This window comes from Centruroides sculpturatus, unplaced genomic scaffold (genome assembly GCF_000671375.1).
Source record: "Centruroides sculpturatus isolate CEXI.00-Female unplaced genomic scaffold, Cexi_2.0 scaffold1592, whole genome shotgun sequence".
NCBI classification, from domain to species: domain Eukaryota; kingdom Metazoa; phylum Arthropoda; class Arachnida; order Scorpiones; family Buthidae; genus Centruroides; species Centruroides sculpturatus.
The window spans coordinates 55,844-73,605 of NW_019385884.1; the positions used below are offsets into that span (position 1 = coordinate 55,844).

At 30.7% G+C, this 17,762-nt stretch overlaps 1 protein-coding gene across 1 annotated transcript in view; it reads right to left on the reverse strand.

The window, feature by feature from the left end:
- The window catches only part of LOC111612394 (insulin-like peptide receptor), a 93,260-nt gene that overhangs the window by 11,401 nt on the left and 64,097 nt on the right, over positions 1-17,762 (reverse strand). Inside the window, exons 12-23 of the mRNA XM_023353598.1 lie at positions 12,704-12,874; positions 12,432-12,627; positions 12,105-12,321; positions 11,952-12,030; positions 9,549-9,700; positions 9,310-9,472; positions 9,128-9,227; positions 8,960-9,024; positions 8,498-8,640; positions 8,344-8,408; positions 8,110-8,236; positions 7,742-8,031 (exon numbers count right to left, since the gene is read on the reverse strand). Coding sequence (XP_023209366.1) covers positions 7,742-8,031; positions 8,110-8,236; positions 8,344-8,408; positions 8,498-8,640; positions 8,960-9,024; positions 9,128-9,227; positions 9,310-9,472; positions 9,549-9,700; positions 11,952-12,030; positions 12,105-12,321; positions 12,432-12,627; positions 12,704-12,874 — 1,768 coding nt within the window. The remainder of the gene's footprint in view (positions 1-7,741; positions 8,032-8,109; positions 8,237-8,343; positions 8,409-8,497; positions 8,641-8,959; positions 9,025-9,127; positions 9,228-9,309; positions 9,473-9,548; positions 9,701-11,951; positions 12,031-12,104; positions 12,322-12,431; positions 12,628-12,703; positions 12,875-17,762) is intronic.

The following is a 17,762-nucleotide window of genomic DNA, read 5'->3' on the forward strand; positions in this document are numbered from 1 at the left end:
TCTTTAAAAATATTGCTATAGTTGACTGAGAAAAGCCATACTTCTTTGCAACTTTTATTTGCTTCATTCCACTATTGATATCTTTGAATGCTTCTAACTTCATTTCTAAACTTATTTGTTTACGTGCTTTTGCCATTTATTTACCTTTTCCTTTTTGCTAGTACTGCTATTTTCTTCTTCTTGGCCACTAGCCAGAGCTCTTGTCTGGAGAGAAAAGGAAACTCTTCGTAATTGATTGGCAATTGAAGTTCCTCATAATAGGATTGGATGAAGTAGTGATGAAAATCGCAATGCTGCCAATTAGCTAGATGTGGACAAACCGTTCTGGAGCACTGGAAGGATCTGTAGGTAACACAATTAATGAACCATGCAGTTCATGCATAGGTCAGCCACAGGTTGCACCAACATATTCTGATAGTCATATTGTTGTATCAGGGTTTTTACTATCATTGTAGTGGGTGATAAATTACAGTATTTGTATAGGACTTTGGCTGGGACTGCAGAAATTCTATCATTGTACTGGGGTTTAATGTTGTAAAGGATATAATTTTAGGGCAGTTCAACTATATATATTGGACATTATAATAGATAGCCCAAATTTCCAGTTTTGTTCTGTAGAATTAAGTAGGATATGGGATACTCTGTAACTTACTAACATACCACTAAATTTAGTATACAGATAAATTGTATACTAGGTTTTCTGAATAAATAATCTTTTAAGTTCATCAAAAATAATCTTAACTAGTTCATTTTCATTCATTCTTTTAAAAAATTTCCTAATTCTCATCACCAGAAACAGAATTAGCTATAGTCAATTTATATTCCACCGGACGTATCACCCACAATTTCCTCCCTGACGTTGTCCATAGATCCAACCTCAAACACCTGAGCACAAATCACGCTCTTACCCAGATTTTAACAGCACATGGGAACTTCAAATGCTACCTGCACCGCTTCCTAAAAAAGGGTGACGGTCTCTGTGACTGTACCATCAAAGAAAAAGATGACCCATTCCATCTCATCTTTACCTGTCTGAAACACACCGTGCACCGCCAACATCTGAAAGAAACTTTAACAAACAATGGTCACCACTGGCCCTGCCACCTCAGTGCCTTCATCGAAGACAAGGACACGTTTATGGCTTTCATTAACTATGTTAACAAACTCCACCTCACGGACTACAGCCCTCCAGCACCTAACACAGTCTTCTCTCCAGCTCCCTCACCCTCGAGCTCCTATGACTCGCTGACTCTTACCTGACTATATCCGTCCACCTACTCCATTGCACCCATCTATTAAGGTGCCTCCCTGTTCATACTCCATCTGGCACCTTGTGTTATTCTTCTCTAGCTATTGGTCATGCTTATCAAAGGCACCATCTTTACTCTCTGTATCCTTCACGCGGTCTTTTAACCCTACACGCTATTCGTAATTTGTCCCCTCCGTACGGACAGTTCGCGGCAAGTGCCCTTATTCTCTTCTTATCCCCTTCGCTCTTTTCCTTTCCATTCCCACCCACTCCCCACCTTCACCCCACCCTATCTCCATCCCTCCCTCTCCCTTTCCTTCTGGCTATACCATCGAGTTAAGGCCTTTTCTTTACAAACTATAAACTATAAACTATAGTCAATTTATGTTCATAACATATGGCATACCAAGAAATAGACTTCTCCAAGTAAAATAGTTTTCTTAAATTTTATCTGAATAATTTCAAAATGTTTAATCCAGTCAAGACCCCAAATTGCTTCATGCCTCATAAATGCTAGTTCTAGATCGTTCTCTTCTATTCCATTTCCATCATCTATCACTGTAATAAGGGTCTTGACTGGATTAAATAGTTTGAAATTATCATCATGTCAGGGGTGGCTAATTTATAAACACCTGGCTTTAAGTATATAAGCTTACTTATGCACTTCTGCCGAAGAAAAAGATAATAATGGTTGCAACATGTTCAGTTTAATACTGGCTCAGATTAACAAGGTCCACATCTGTGGGTTAGGCAAAAGTCCATGTTTGAAAAACATTTGTCACAGTCTTTCTTGGCTTCCAGTGGAAAATGCAGCACTTGTCAAAACCTAGCTACTACATCACAAATACATTCACCACCACACTCTCTCACAATAGACTTCACAAACCAACCCAACCAAAGTGCTTCAGTGACAATCCAGTTACTGACCATCAAGGCCAGAACAAATGAAATGGACTCAAAAAATGAACAAAATTCATCTGTGTTGGTAACACATTAATTAACAATGTGTTGGTAAAAATTAATTAACACATACACAAATTTATTCCATAAAGTACTCACTAAATATACAGGGTTAGATTCCATAGAGACCACAAATGCCCAAAATACATACAGTAGAGCCTCGATTATCCGACTCAATTGGGGACTGGGGTTGGTCGGATAATTGAAAAGTCGGATAACCGAAAAGTATGAAAAAATTCATTATTAGTATATTATTATATCCCATGTAATTAGTATATTAGTATATCACTATTAACCTACTTCGCGTTGAATTTTCATCAATGTTAAGCCTAACAAAAATTTTTTAAAATAATAATCGTCGCTATTGTATCGTTAAAAATTAGAAAATTAAGCCTCGTTTAAATACTGGCTCCCTTTCATGGTCGAATGAGTGTTGCCAGCTAAAACACGTAAAAATAATATTAAAGTAACCAAGACATAGCCAAATATTGTAGCGCCACATCACTAGCGGACATTTGAAATTTGCCGACTAGGACGGTAGGTTAATCGGGGGTCGGATAATCGAGGCTCTACTGTACATCAAAACAAGTGAGGAACTTTACATTATCTAATCTAAATAAGCATATTATCAAAACACATCCAATCAAAATCAACATTTTCAGACATACATATCTCAGTTTATTCTGGTGCAGTCATTGTAATTATGTACCATGGCCTTAAGCTACAGTCACAAACATACACAATGAAAGTCATAAGCATACCTGGTAAAAAAAACTAGAAATAAACACAATGTTAAACATCAATTAGACAGACTAACACAACACTAAAAACAACATAACACCAAACTTAATGAACGAGGTTAAGAAAATATACAGGAAAATTAAAACACACACACAGTACAAACAAATCAATATGCATGCACAATAATATACTAATATTCTCAAACAAAAAACTAGCAGCCAAGTTGCAAAGACTCAAACAATATAAAACTTATAAGTCATGAAAACAAAATAAACTATTCATAAACAATGAGACACTTTCTACAGTCAACTACATACAAACTCCACACACAATAGCATACCAACAAAACAAAAAAGTTCAGACTATTGGTCTGCTCTTTGGTCCAACACAATTACACAGAAAAATGAAATAAGCCAGATAAAAAGAGGAAGAATAAAATATGCACAATTCAGTGCATTCACCAATCAAGCCCTATGTTGAGATAAACACAATTATCATCTAAAATGCTATACAAAAATACAGCCAGTGAAGATAACATTCATAATTTTCCGTGCAAAAATTTTACATCTCTGCATCAGAACCTAGCCAAAACATTTTATGTACACAATCAACAATCCACAAAACAGAAAATTTTTTTACATAGGGCATCATACACATGAAAATCAAAAAGATCTATCACATGCCTTCACATCTTGCATAACAAACAAAATATACCAGCAAACTGAACAACACAACATCCTCAAAGAATAAAAGGTTGTCACAGAAACATGTGGGATGTGAAGAACAACTACTCAGATTCAGTCATTCTACAATAAATTAAATCTTATTGGAGTATAATTTAAGGCTTTTGATTGAAGTGTTCATTCTACAACACAAAAACATATATATTGTGTACATAGATTACAAGAAAGCATTCAACTGAATCCCACATTCATGGTTATTATTCAAATTACATCCAATACTTATTACATTTATAGAAAATACAATGCAATATTCGAGACTGACACTACACCTCAGACTTCATAACTCATATAAATGTGTTATGAATACAAATGAAATACAACAAATGTCCCTGAAAAATGCCTTGCCTTAAGTCCAGTTTGTTATGTCTGAGCTTAAATTCACTATCCAATAGGTTAAACAACACTAAATATGAATGCATCATCAAACACAACAAAGCAGCACATTACATATCTCATCTCGTACTGTACATGGATGACATAAAACTATGCATCCATACAAGCACAGCTAAATCACCTATTAGAAATTACACCTTATTCTACTGACATTCAAATGGGATTTGACCTAGACAAATGCAGAACGTTTCCCACAGGAAAAAAAAAAAAAGATTTTGTACTCTAAAATCAAGATATCATTGAATCCATGGATGAGAGCAGTTTACAAATATTTGGGATTCCAACAGGAAAAATTAACAGAATCAACACTAACAAAACAAAGATTAACAAAAGAATGAAACAGTAGAAACAACACAACTCAATGCAAAACACATTTATTAAAGCAATCAATACATGTCATTCCAGTACTGACATTCAATTTGGAGTTATACATTGAACATACAAAACTAGAATAACATTAATAAAACACAAACACCACTCAAGTTGTCCATTGAAAGACTGACTTTTTGTAAAGAGAGAGGGTAAAGCCTCACAGATATAGTACAAATAAATACAAACACTGCAAGAGTTTTTTTTACAAAAATCAAGAAATATGACAATTACACAAAGCTATAACTCTTGCAACAAAAACAGTACACCATTAAACTTCCACAACATTGGCCTGGATCTAACACGATACACAAAATGTACAAACACCATTGCGCAGTTGATGGAAAAGAGCTTCACAATAGACACCTAATGATCTCAGCCATGATCATGTTGATAGAACTACATCAAACTACTGTCTGACTCATGAATGTTTCTTTGGAGAGATGTATGGCAATCATGAATCCTTCCAAGATCAGGTCATAAATACAAAAAACTACAGGAAGTACATTTTAAAAGACATGACCCTAGCAGATAACACTTGTAGGAAATGCCACATCATGCATGAAACATATATAATACATCATATTGGGCTGCAAGCTTTTAACAGGAACAGACTACTTATATCAACATAACCAAATATCAAATACAATACATCAAAAGCTCGCACACAAACAAACTACTACACACCTCGGAACCATATTGCAGACACCACCCTTCAGACAGTCATAGAAAACAACACACAAATATACTATGACTTGTTGAAACTGGATTGGTCTTTGTTTTGAATACCCATTTGCATGGAATTGCTTTTCCACATGGTAACTCTTCAAGGGTCCATGTCTCATTTTCTTTTAAGAATTTTATTTCACAATCCAAAACACTTAACCATTTCTCCCGGTTCTGACAACTAATTGCCTCTGTATAAGTATACGGATTTTCAAAGGCATTTGAATTTAAAATCACTGGCACGGCATAGTCATCAAATCTTCTAGGGCGCAGAAACTCAGAACGATCCCACAGTGTCATTTGTTATGTTGTCTCTTTACTCTCAACTCCATCCTGAAAATTCAAATGTCCTTTCTCAGCATTCAGATAAGTATCATCTTCTTGTAAACTATCAGACTTCATGATTATTCGTGGTTGAGGTATGTACAAGTTAGCATTTTTAACAATCAAGGATTCCTCTTGAAAAGCAACATCCCTCGAACAAATGAGCTCGTTATTTTCTCTCTCCCCTATGCAATACTCATCATCATTATCATATCCTATCAAAACACCTTTCTGTGCTTTCTTCTCCCACTTTTTCCTTAGCTGCTTGGGTACATGAGCATAGCAAGTACTCCCAATGATTCTCAAGTGTTTAATACAGTCGATTCCGCTTAATTGGGACACGTTGGGACTAATCCATTTTGGCCCAATTAAGAGGCTGCCCTAATTAAATTAACTAATAATAAATTCTAAAATAAAATATGTAATACGTAGGTAAATAAATAAGTACCTACTTTAATGCTTTATTAAATCAAAATACAGAAAATATTTGTACTATAAATTTGCCAGAATCACAATGATAGATAACTGATTCGCATCACACTAGTGTTGCCAAATACAGTATTAGTAGTGACGTACATAAGGGTTGACGTTTGATTCGTTCCTGATTGAATGATTTTTCCTTTCTCCCTTTTTAGTTAGAACATGTTTTAACTAAAAAGAAAGAAAGGAAAGGATTCGTCCAAAAGTCACCTTATTGTCTTCCTTGAGCACAGTATCCTTTACTTGGAGATGGGCAACTTTGGCACAAGAGTCCATAGAATCCGCCAGCTCCAGATGCTGGTCTCAATGATCGGATGGCTACTGTTTGAATCTAGATATAATTATGCACACAATACCTTCCAAGGAAACTAGCTGTTCCAACTCAGTCAAGAGACCTTGAAAAATTGTCTGGGAATCTTTGTCCCTTTACTTTTAAAGGGATCATCCAGTCCAATCCAGAGCAGGGTAAGTAGCTTGCATTCAGGTCCATCTCAGATGGGATCCCCATGTGATACGTCCTGCTATGGTGACCCCCTTCTGGAAAAACTGAACTGCTTGAGCAAAAGACAAAACCGCTTTGTCTCTGCCAATTGTTAGGCCTACATGACATTAGTGTATGTAGTGTCTACATGTTTTTGGAAAATTCCTAAAATATATCAAAATTTGCTAAATTCCTTTTCTGCTACTGTCCCAATTAAGCAATTAAATTATGTATTAATTTATTAGTTTGATTTCTGTTCTTTGGTATTTGGCCAATAAAGCAGCTGCCCCGATTAACCAGTGGCCCAATTAAACAGAATCGACTGTATTTGGATTTTTATTAAACCATAGTTCAAATGGCGATTTACCGTCTCTTCACGCTTTTTTGTTCTTCAGACATGGATGAATGTTATCACAGATTGTGTGAAGTTTTAATGTTAATATATATGTTCCTTTTTTGTTTAATAAAAGTTTCTTTATTAACTATCATATTGTGTGTTAGAAGTTCTGGCATCCAGTTTCAACATGACTGATCTATAATCATCAACAAAACAAAACAAGCCATTACACATACCAGACAACATGCTCATTGAGAAACAAAACAAAATCATAGATTACAAAAACAGCTATTCCAAACATCCACAACATACAAAATACATAGACTCAAAAAAAGAGTATTGTTACTCAATACATGCACATAAAATAAAACACCTGCAGAAAATGAATATGGTATTTATTTTATTGTGCTTTCAGTCCTTTTTGTACAGGTGTCATACCACGCACACTTCACCAAAGTCTAGAAACACTAAGAATTCACAACAGCACATATATGTTACAGAAAGCTACCATACTTAACACATCACATAAATTCAGGAAATTCTTAAACACAAATGCATAAATGAACAGCACATATAAACAAAATAACAGATTTTTCTACAGCTATGAGTGACTTGGTCTGAAGTAACATTAAGCACCAATATTAACAGAGTAAGATACATTTCACCTACACAATAATAATATCTCATTAAACCAAACATAATAATAATAACAAAAAAAAATTTTGCATGAGAAAAACTGAATTTTTTCAAAGAATTCTCAAGAATACATTAAAAAGAAATCATTTCCAACCTTAAAAATTTAAAAACATTTAAGAAGATAATAATATTTCTTTACTTTAATTAGTTAATTAATTAAAATAACTTTAAACTACTAATCAAAATATACTGATTCAAGAACTAATTTCAATAATAATGATTCAAGATAAAATAAAACTCACCAAACATCAGACTGACTTGTAAAAACTCCATCTTTTAAAGATTCTGGTGCCATCCATCTAACTGGCAACAAACCTTTTCCGCCTTTACGATAATAATCGGTTTCATAAATGTCTCGAGTCATGCCAAAATCGCCTATTTTTACAGTCAGGTCTTCACTGACCATACAGTTTCGAGCAGCCAGATCTCTGTGAACAAACTTTTTAGCTGCTAAATAGGCCATTCCATCTGCTATTTCGATTGACATCTGCAAAACTCTTTTCAAAGTTGGAGGCTGGCAATCTGGATTTTCCTATTTAGAAAGTTTTAGGAATGTAATTTTTTAAAAATAACATTCAAAAATTTCAGTTTAGTATAATTCAAAAATTACCTCGGGTCTATGCGAACGCAAATAAGTTTTTAGATCCCCATTAGCCATCAATTCCATTAACACAAGAACAGGCTGTCCTTTTGATACAACACCCAATAGTTTGACAACATGAAAGCAATTAAATGCTCTAAAATTAAAAATTTATAACAATTTGTTGTTGTTGTTATTATTATTATTATTATTAATATTACTACTACTTTTAAAGTTTATACCCATAGAAATAAAACTACATACTTCATAACAGATGCTTCTTGTAAAAATTCAATCTTCTCTCTATGAGAAGCATTTTCATTTACTGTCTGAAATAATGAATATATTTATGTATCAAGTGTCTAATTTGGGAAAATATATAATAGCATAAAGTAAACCATAATTAACATTTAAATACCTTAACAGCACATCTCATGACTGGTTTTCCTGGAATGATCTTTCTAGCCTCTCCTTCGTAAACCATTCCAAAAGACCCTTGCCCCAACTCTTTTATTAAAGATATCTTCTCTCTGTCCACTTCCCATTCATCAGGTTCATAAACTAAATGAAATTCATAAAAAAAATAATTTAATTAACAAATATTAAATTTTTATTCGTCTCCACACACCGGAATGCACTAAAAATAACTCTTACTATTAACCATTTATCTTCCAAATCCTTTGGAAGATAAATGGCTCAAAAGAAAATATTAGATTTTTCAACGTCCAGCTCAGTATTTATAGAAAAAGCCCGAGGAAAAGCCCAGAAGGGGCGTCGAAAACATTTGCTGAAGTATTACACAACACTCCGGTTACAAGGTTAATAGTAAGAGTTATTTTTAAATATTAAATTTTCAATTAATAATTTTAAAATAAATTACCAAGATTAGCACTGATATATTCGGGATTCACTGAAGAGTAAAGAATGCCTTCATTGTGTCGGGCTCTAAAAATATAAATAAATTACTCTTTCTACTATTTTAAAAAATCAAACTTAATCTCACATTAACTCATTTAAATTAATAAATTATTAACAATAATAAACTCACTTTCTTCGATAAAACAGCCATGCAGAAATACTGATAGAAATTAACACAAATATAACACAGCAAAAAGCAGTGACTATTATTAATTCCTTGGATAAACTGCCTAAAATTATTAAATTGTTAAATATTAATTAAATCAAAATATTACAAATTTTATTTAGTTTAAAGTAAAAATATTAAATTACTTTTTCTTTCTGGAATGTGGAAGAAAAATGGAGAAGTCCAGTTGCCATTTCCAGCTAGAGAAGTGGCTCTTAATCTCAAAGAATAGTTACCCGAATCCAAATTAAACAGCTGATAGCCTTTATATTGTTGATATTGCAATTGTGTTATACATATTGGAACGATCTGTAAAACAACAATAAGATAAAAACTAAAATCTTGTATTTAAAATCTTATTTTTTGAATAATGCTATCGCCTTACATTTTTATTATCCAATATTTTGTACTCAATATGATAATAAACAATTAAACCATTTGGATTTTCCGGCTCGTCCCACTTCAAATATATTATTCCGGAGCTTGCATTTTCTGCATTGATTTGAACAGTACTCGGGTCTATATTATCGGCAGTTTCTGAAAAATTTATTTATTAATCTATTTATTTAATTGATGCTACAAACAGCATATTAAAAAAAATATTTTTGCTAGNCACGTGAAACATTACTAAGAAAGGAAATTAATATACCTTAAAAAAACAAAAATACAACAAACATATTATAATATTTCTTATATCTTACAGCATTAAATTTAATTTTCAAATCAACAATCAATAGTTGGATATGATGATTACTATAAATAATATAAAACTAGTCATATCCAAGAAAATATATGCTGTAAAAAATTGTTATTAAATTATGAATAAAAAGGGAAAGTGAAGAAACAAATTTATTTATATAAAATTTATTAATATAAGTTATGAAATTTCTCAGTATACAACAATTTGTATGTAAATACTTTCATAGTTAGGTAAGTATTCATCTCTGCTTAACTCAATTATATTTAATTGAATGTAGTTTTTCATTTCTTTCTTGTCTTAAGAGTACTTTGGGTGCCATTTTATTTCTCTTAGCCAAAATTTAGTTTACAATAATCTTTCCATTAATAACAAAATTAAAATAACAATTGAAATCAATGAAAGAATGTCAATCCGGAAAGTTATTTTCGGAAGGAGTTTTTTACTGAATGGGAAAAGTAATAGCCAGAATGGCAAAGAGGAGTGTCATTATGGCAAAAGCAAACTTGGACACATTTTTTGTTTCTCACTATTTTAAATAAAAAAACAGCAAAATAGATGCAACAAGATTAATCTACATTAAACAAACTTCAAAATGATGTAGAAACATAAGTATAATTCATATGCAAGTACCTTAATTGAAAATATATTTTGCCTTAATGTATTCTATGCATATAGTTAGGTTCAACTAAAATAATTTAATTCTTTACAGATGCACAAAATTAATGATAAAAATTAATTCTTCTTTATCCTATCCTTTTTTGAAAACTATTGAATTGTATGTGACAATACAATCCAAATAAAGCTTATCCAGTTTTGCAGGTCATTACATCTTTCAACTAGTGAAAAAGATGATCAAGATGACATCGTTAAGTGTGAAATGGGTATCAATCTGTGAGACTTTCAAAAAATAATTTTGGAGTCCTCAGTCATGATATGTCCAAACTAATTTGAAAATTTCAGGGTCATTTTCTTAGGATATTTTTGCTATTTTCATCTATTGTATGTCCTTCCTATACTTCATTCTTTATATGATCCACGTAGAAACTTTTTACTACTTGTCTATAGCACTCATCTTTGAAGAAAAGTGTCTTTTGCTCATCTATATTGAACAATGTCTTGACTTTGTAAACACACACAAGAATAGAATTAACCAATCTGTCTATAAAACTGTCTTATATACTATTTTATTAATACCATTCTTTTATTTGGTTTTGATACTCAGACATTTTGCTATCAATCCAGAGAGGTTTGAGTCTTTGTCATATAAGTTATACATTATATATTGATTACAATTATAACGTATAACTTATTAATATATATATAAATGGTATAATATTCAGTTTTCATTCTTTAAATTTGAAGACAAATGAAACAAAAGTTAATGTTCATTCATTTCAATAGATTATTATATATTAATTCAAAATTTAATGAAACTCTATAAATAGGATATTCAAATATTCATCTTGTCTTTATAAATGAAACTTTAGTAAAATTCCAAATTTAAGAAATACAATATGTAGAAGTTTTTCTAATAAAATTTTTATTGTAAATCTTAATTTATAGAATCATTTTAAAATGAAAAATATTTCTGCATATATTTTTTTTTAAATATATTTTTATTGTTATTACTTGATTGTTTACAATTGTGGAATAGAATTTCATTAATAATTATAATATTTAAACAACAACAAAATTATGTCGAAAACCCTTGTAATTATTTCATTAAAAAATGTGTAATGTTTTTAAATACAGTTTTTAAATAATTGATAATACTTGAATTATAATCAAAAATAAAATTACATGCGTGTTGAATGTATCAAAAAATTTTAAAATTTCTTTAGTCTGTTGCTTTCTTTTTTTGAAGAGTATTAAAGAGTATACTGTGCATTATATATTAACTAATTTTTAAATGAGTAATGATTTTAGTGTAATAATTTTTTAATCCAAAGCCACAAAATTAAAAACTTAGTTTTGAGATTCAAAAATTTTATTAGAATTTTGGAGTAAAATCAATAGATAAAATTAATATTTGTCAATTTTGAAAACTAACATTTTTGTTCATATTCTTAAATAGTTTTTTATACTTACCATGGCTTAAAGTACGAACAGTGGTGATTCCATTAACACTACATGTAGAATTATGCTCATTACCGTGGCAGGCTTTAACCTGTAAAAGTAATAAAAAATAATTATTAATAAAATTTAACTGGTTTATTTAGCTAAAAGAAAATTTATACTTACTTTAATGATGTATTCCGTAAAGTGACGAAGATGTCTAATTGTAAGTGTTGTTTTTCCTTGAACAGTGTAATTATATTTAATAGGAATTCTTGCTGTATCATTTATAGAACCTTCTTTGTCTATTACAGAATAATTAGATGTGAAAGTTTCACTATCATAGAATGCTGTTGTAGGCAAATCAGGAAAATTAGCAGAACGTTTAACACGTGAAACATTACTAAGAAAGGAAATTAATATACATGTTTATTAATTAATGTTTAATATATGACAATAATTACAATAAAAAAACAAAAACAAATAATATATATAAAATTCTCTAAAACTCACTTTATTTTGACATAAACTATATTCTGCAGATAATCATCAAAATATATCTGATTCTCAACATCTTGATCAGGAGTACAAGAACAGCATGTTCCATTTGAAGTACTATTTACTTCATTATTGTTGACTGTTGTAATTTCTCTTAATGAATCTTTATCAGTTTTACCATGCTTCTTTTTAACAAGAGATAGACTAGGAGCTAATTTTAAAATATATGTTTTTATTATTAAAACAAAAAGTTCTATTAAGAATTGAACTGCATTAAAAAAACTTACATTCAGAACAATAATTATACTGATTTATAAAATCAATTGGATCAAAATCTTGCTGAATTTCAATCATATAAAATGTTACATTCCCATTTGGATGTTTTGGCGGTTGCCAAGTAACTATAACTGCACCATCATCTTTTGTTTGAGCTTGAACCATAAGGGGTCGGCTTGGAGCTATAATTATAAATTCATAGAAATATTAAAATAACTGTATACAGTTAACTATTGAGTAACTAATAAAAGTTTTTCTAACTACATTAGATGTTAACATCAGATTCACAAAGAGAAATGAAATGAAAATAAGAAATTAACAACAGTCCAAGAAATCTTGTGTTTATTTCTCAGATTAAGTTTTAATTTTATTTCTAATAATTAAAATTGAAGTAGACATAAAATGATACTGTATAGACTCAAGACTGAATTCTATGATTGAATAACAAAGCTAGATTAGCATTTGGGCTAGAACTTGGCAAACATAGATACTGAGTAACTTGAACTAAAGGGAGACAGTTAAGCCTGCCATCTTGTATTAAATTTAATAAGTATATTAATTTTTGAATTAAATAAAATAATTTAAACTGTTCTGGAAGAAAAGATCAATCTTGAACGGGACTTGAATCCACAATCTATGCTATCCAGCCATATTATCTGTCAATCTTTGCTACTAGACTAATTAATTTTAGAGAGAGCCATACAGGTCACTTACTGTACCAACTAGGAATGATTTTGCACCCAAGGCTCTCTTTAGTCCAAATTATGTAATATTTATGAAATAAATTAGCCAAGTTCTAAATCAATAGTTAATCCAGCCCTATAATTGATCATAATATACACATATAATTTATTATTAAAAAGTTAATATTTAATTTAAAACAAAAAAAATGTTAAAAAACAAGAAAAATTGAAATAAAAATGTACACAGACACCTTTACTTTGATAAACTTAATAGGTTCCATTTGAAATTTTAAGGTCATATTAGAACAAAATTGATTTATGAACCTTTTCAAATTAACTTATTTCAAATTTAAACTATTGTATCAATAAAAAAATAATTATCTACTTTTATGTTTTTTAAATGCAAATACAAATAAATGACAAAATACATTCCAGTTAAACATTAAAGAAAAAAAATTTTTCTGATAATATTTATCACTGTTTTATATACAGTAGATCCCCCTATAAAACCGTTTCCTATAGTTATGATTCCTATAAAAATTGTGGCAGTATCCGTAAACAACGGTAAAAATAACTCCTATAATACGTAAAACGTCATCGGGCAGCCGAACTACTTTCCCGCCGTCCGTAGCACCACGCTACGGACGTTTAGGCGGATAAATTGAGTTTAGTATCGTCTGTTCATATAATTATATATAAATTAGGTACTGTACATATAATTATATATTAACTTAATTTATTGTAACTTTATTATAATTAAATATATATTTTTCGTCGTCTAGCGTCACGCTACGGCGAGTTAGGCGACCTATCGTCTGTTCAGTACTGTAATTTTATACATTTCTTGTGAAAGAAACATTTCTTATTTAACGGCCATAAAAATTATTTATATTAAGGATGTCTCCAAAGGTCAACGAAGTTTTCGCAGAAAAATAATATCAGAAATCGCGGCTGCGGTTTGATGTGCTGTTCCACGTCGAAACCAAGCTTTAGCAACAGGCGTAGTCGAACGGTACACACTCGGTAAGCAATCCTACAATTTTTTGTTTATAACGTAGTTTATATGGATTATTTTCAAAAAAATATACATATTTTGGAAATGTTGAGTCGAATTAGTCTAGAATCGATTAATTTTATGAAAGAAAACCTTTCAAACAGCCGTAGTCCGTAAACTATGATTCCTACAAAATTGATTCATAAAGAACGGAACGTATCTACCGTCTTATAGGGGGATCTACTGTAATTTTATTCATTTTATGAAACAATTAAAATTTCAGATTGAAATATATTTGTATAAACACAATGTTCTAATCAATTTTAAGTTAGCCAGAGGCAGCTGATACACAAGCTTCCTACAAGTTATCGAAGTGTGTAGTAAAAGTCACCAGCAGCTTCAGTGGTCAAGTCATGCTTCCTCCTATTCTAATCAATTTTTAACAATAAAATACAAAAATTTAGAATATTCATTATTTTAAAAATGTAAACAGTAGTTATGCACAAAAAAAGCATGGATAAACTCTGATCTTTTTTTGTGAATGGTACATTAAAGACTATATCAAGTATCAAAAGGCATTATGCCTGCAAAGGAAACAGAGCAAAGAATGCTGCTACTCAACAATGCACCATGCATCCATCAGCTGACATGCCAAATGAATTCACTATGGATGCGTTTACTTCTGAGCTAATTTTACTACCAGCACATTCAGTCTGTATACTTTCGTCAGAGTGCCATGCTCATTGACGTTTACTTTAGAGCTATGTGACGTCATGTTTAGCGAAATTGGTAAGCTCAGAGTGCTAGCTAGTTCGTTGTCAAGCTTTGTGCTAATTCAATATGGCTGCTCTCATGAAAAAATTACTTTCTGTACAAAGTACTAAAAATGGAATTTGTTTTCGAAAAATAAACGGCAGAAAGTATTTTTATTGGTAAATTTCAATTATTTGTTGTATAAAATGTTTATAATGATCTTTTTTTCATTGTAAGGTTCAATAGCTTTAGATGACTTTTTCATAAACAGAGTTAATTAATGTGAAAAAAATTAAGTTTGATTCATTGTTTATGATTAAAAGTGAGGTTTACTTAATACACATTTGGAATCTTCAGAAATGTTATGTTCAGAGCATTAAATAAATCGTAAAGAAATGAACAGGATTAATAATAATCCAAAATTACATAAGTTTGTATACTTGAATGAATTTTCACTTGCATATGGGAAATGACTTCTCAAGAAATTGTATCATTTGAATACCATTTTTTCATTACAAACTAAACTTATATGATGACAGAGTAATACTTATTTCTATTGAAATAGGCTACTGCTTCTTCAGTTGATGTCTTAATAGCCATATGCTTTTCATCAATAGAGCCTCTAATTCCAGGAAAACCAGATTGGGTATAAAAAATTCCATTATTCTTACATCATCCTGCTGTGTGATAGCCAAGAGATCATTTTTCATTTTCATTTAACACTAACTTGTAAGAAAGAATTAGCAACTTTATTTAAAATATTCCACGCAGTCTGTCTAAACATATTAAAATGATCGTCAATACCCTTAGAGGAAAGAAAGAAAGAAAAAGTGTTTTGTATTTAATATCAATTATTTGTTAATTTTGAACTCAGTTTAGTTACACCATAACAAAACAACATCACATCCATTCACTGGGTAAAACAATTGCTTTAAATATGTATTATATGTATGTATAATCTACTATTCTCTTATAAACTGCATCTAATTTCATATATTACTTCGTATAAACAAACCTGAATGATTCTTGATTTGCCAATGTCCATAGACAGCATAAAAGCTGCTTTTGAGGAGACACGGGTCGTCTTCCAGAAGAAGTAATTTTTCGGTGTCTATAACTGGGCTTATTTTTTAGAGGAGAATTTCAAAACATTCTCTTGTAAGTCTAAGGTTGTTTAAAATCGGTTGGCTTATAAAAAGGTAGAGTCTCTTCAATAAAAGTTTCTATCTTTTTTATTTTACTTTACTTTTCTTTTCTCTTTTTTCATTTTTCTACAATTATATCCACAATAAAATAATCCTCGTCCGATTCAGAATCAAGTAGTTATATCTGTAACGTAAATTTAAAATAGCAGCTTTGACAATATTATTTGCAGGAAACCACCGTATTTCTTGTTAGCGTTCACATTTACTTTCAAACTGGATATGTAAACACGAATACACATGCTAATGACATCACTTCCGGTGTTCGGAAGTAGCACTATTAGCTCAGAAGTAAACACACCCTATGACTGAGTTAATTTATATTCCACCAAATGTCACAATGTTAGTTCAATCAATGGGTCTAGGCATCTCCAAGAAACTGAAGAGGATGTACAGAAAACATTCTATATCATTTACTCTTGACAACACAAAAAAAAAAACAAGGAAAATGTTGTTTTTTAAAAAGCTTAATCTAAAGGACTGTGTTTTTACATGTTAACTGACGCTTTGGAGTCATTGATGACAGACAATCTGAAAAAGATTGAAATAAGCTCTATTTATATCTGGAAAACTCAGAATGTAAGTTGGTGAATTTACATACTTGTTTCAATTGATCACTGGAGCTGAAAATTGTGATGAATAAATGCTTATGAATGACTGGTAAGTGACACAGATATTAATGATGGTTTTCAAGTCTTAACTGACCATGAGATTGTATCATATGTGAATTCAACTAGTGAATCTGTCAAAAATAAAATAAAAAGGACAATGAGAATAAACAAAGCAAATTGGATCTGATGCATGCCGAGGCATTTGCTCCATTATAGACAGCAATAATATTCTATGAACAGCAACTAGAGTCTTCTAATAGTCAACTACTATGCCTCAAACAGATCAAGAAACTAGCAGCAAAGAAATGAAATGCTTCCTTTGTGCAAGAAAAATAAGGAATTAATTTCTTTCAATATAGATAAAGTATTGCTTTATAACACTTGTTTGTGATTTTTATTTTATTATCCTGATACGGTACAGTTGAGTAAATATTTTCTAGAATATATAAGTTTACTTTTCCAAATTTTTCATTTATCTAAATCATCTCAGTCCCAATTAAGTTAATTTGGTTGGTTGGTTTTGGGAGTTGTTTTGGTACAAGTGCCTTGGTAGGCCAAAGAGTACCATCAACTAGTTCAAATTATCAGCATTCTACCATAATATGCAATACAAGTTTGTTTGCATCTCAAAATTTAAAATAAAAAGGGCTTTTCAAGTCTAAAAATGTTCAAATTTAGTTAATACAAATAATAATTTTATATAGAAACAATTTATCATATATATAAATTTAAAAATTCTCTTAACAATTTAATGTTTAAATATGATTTTAATTAGGTTTTGTTGCTTTTCATATTCATAAATCCTTCCTAATTATTAATTCTATAAA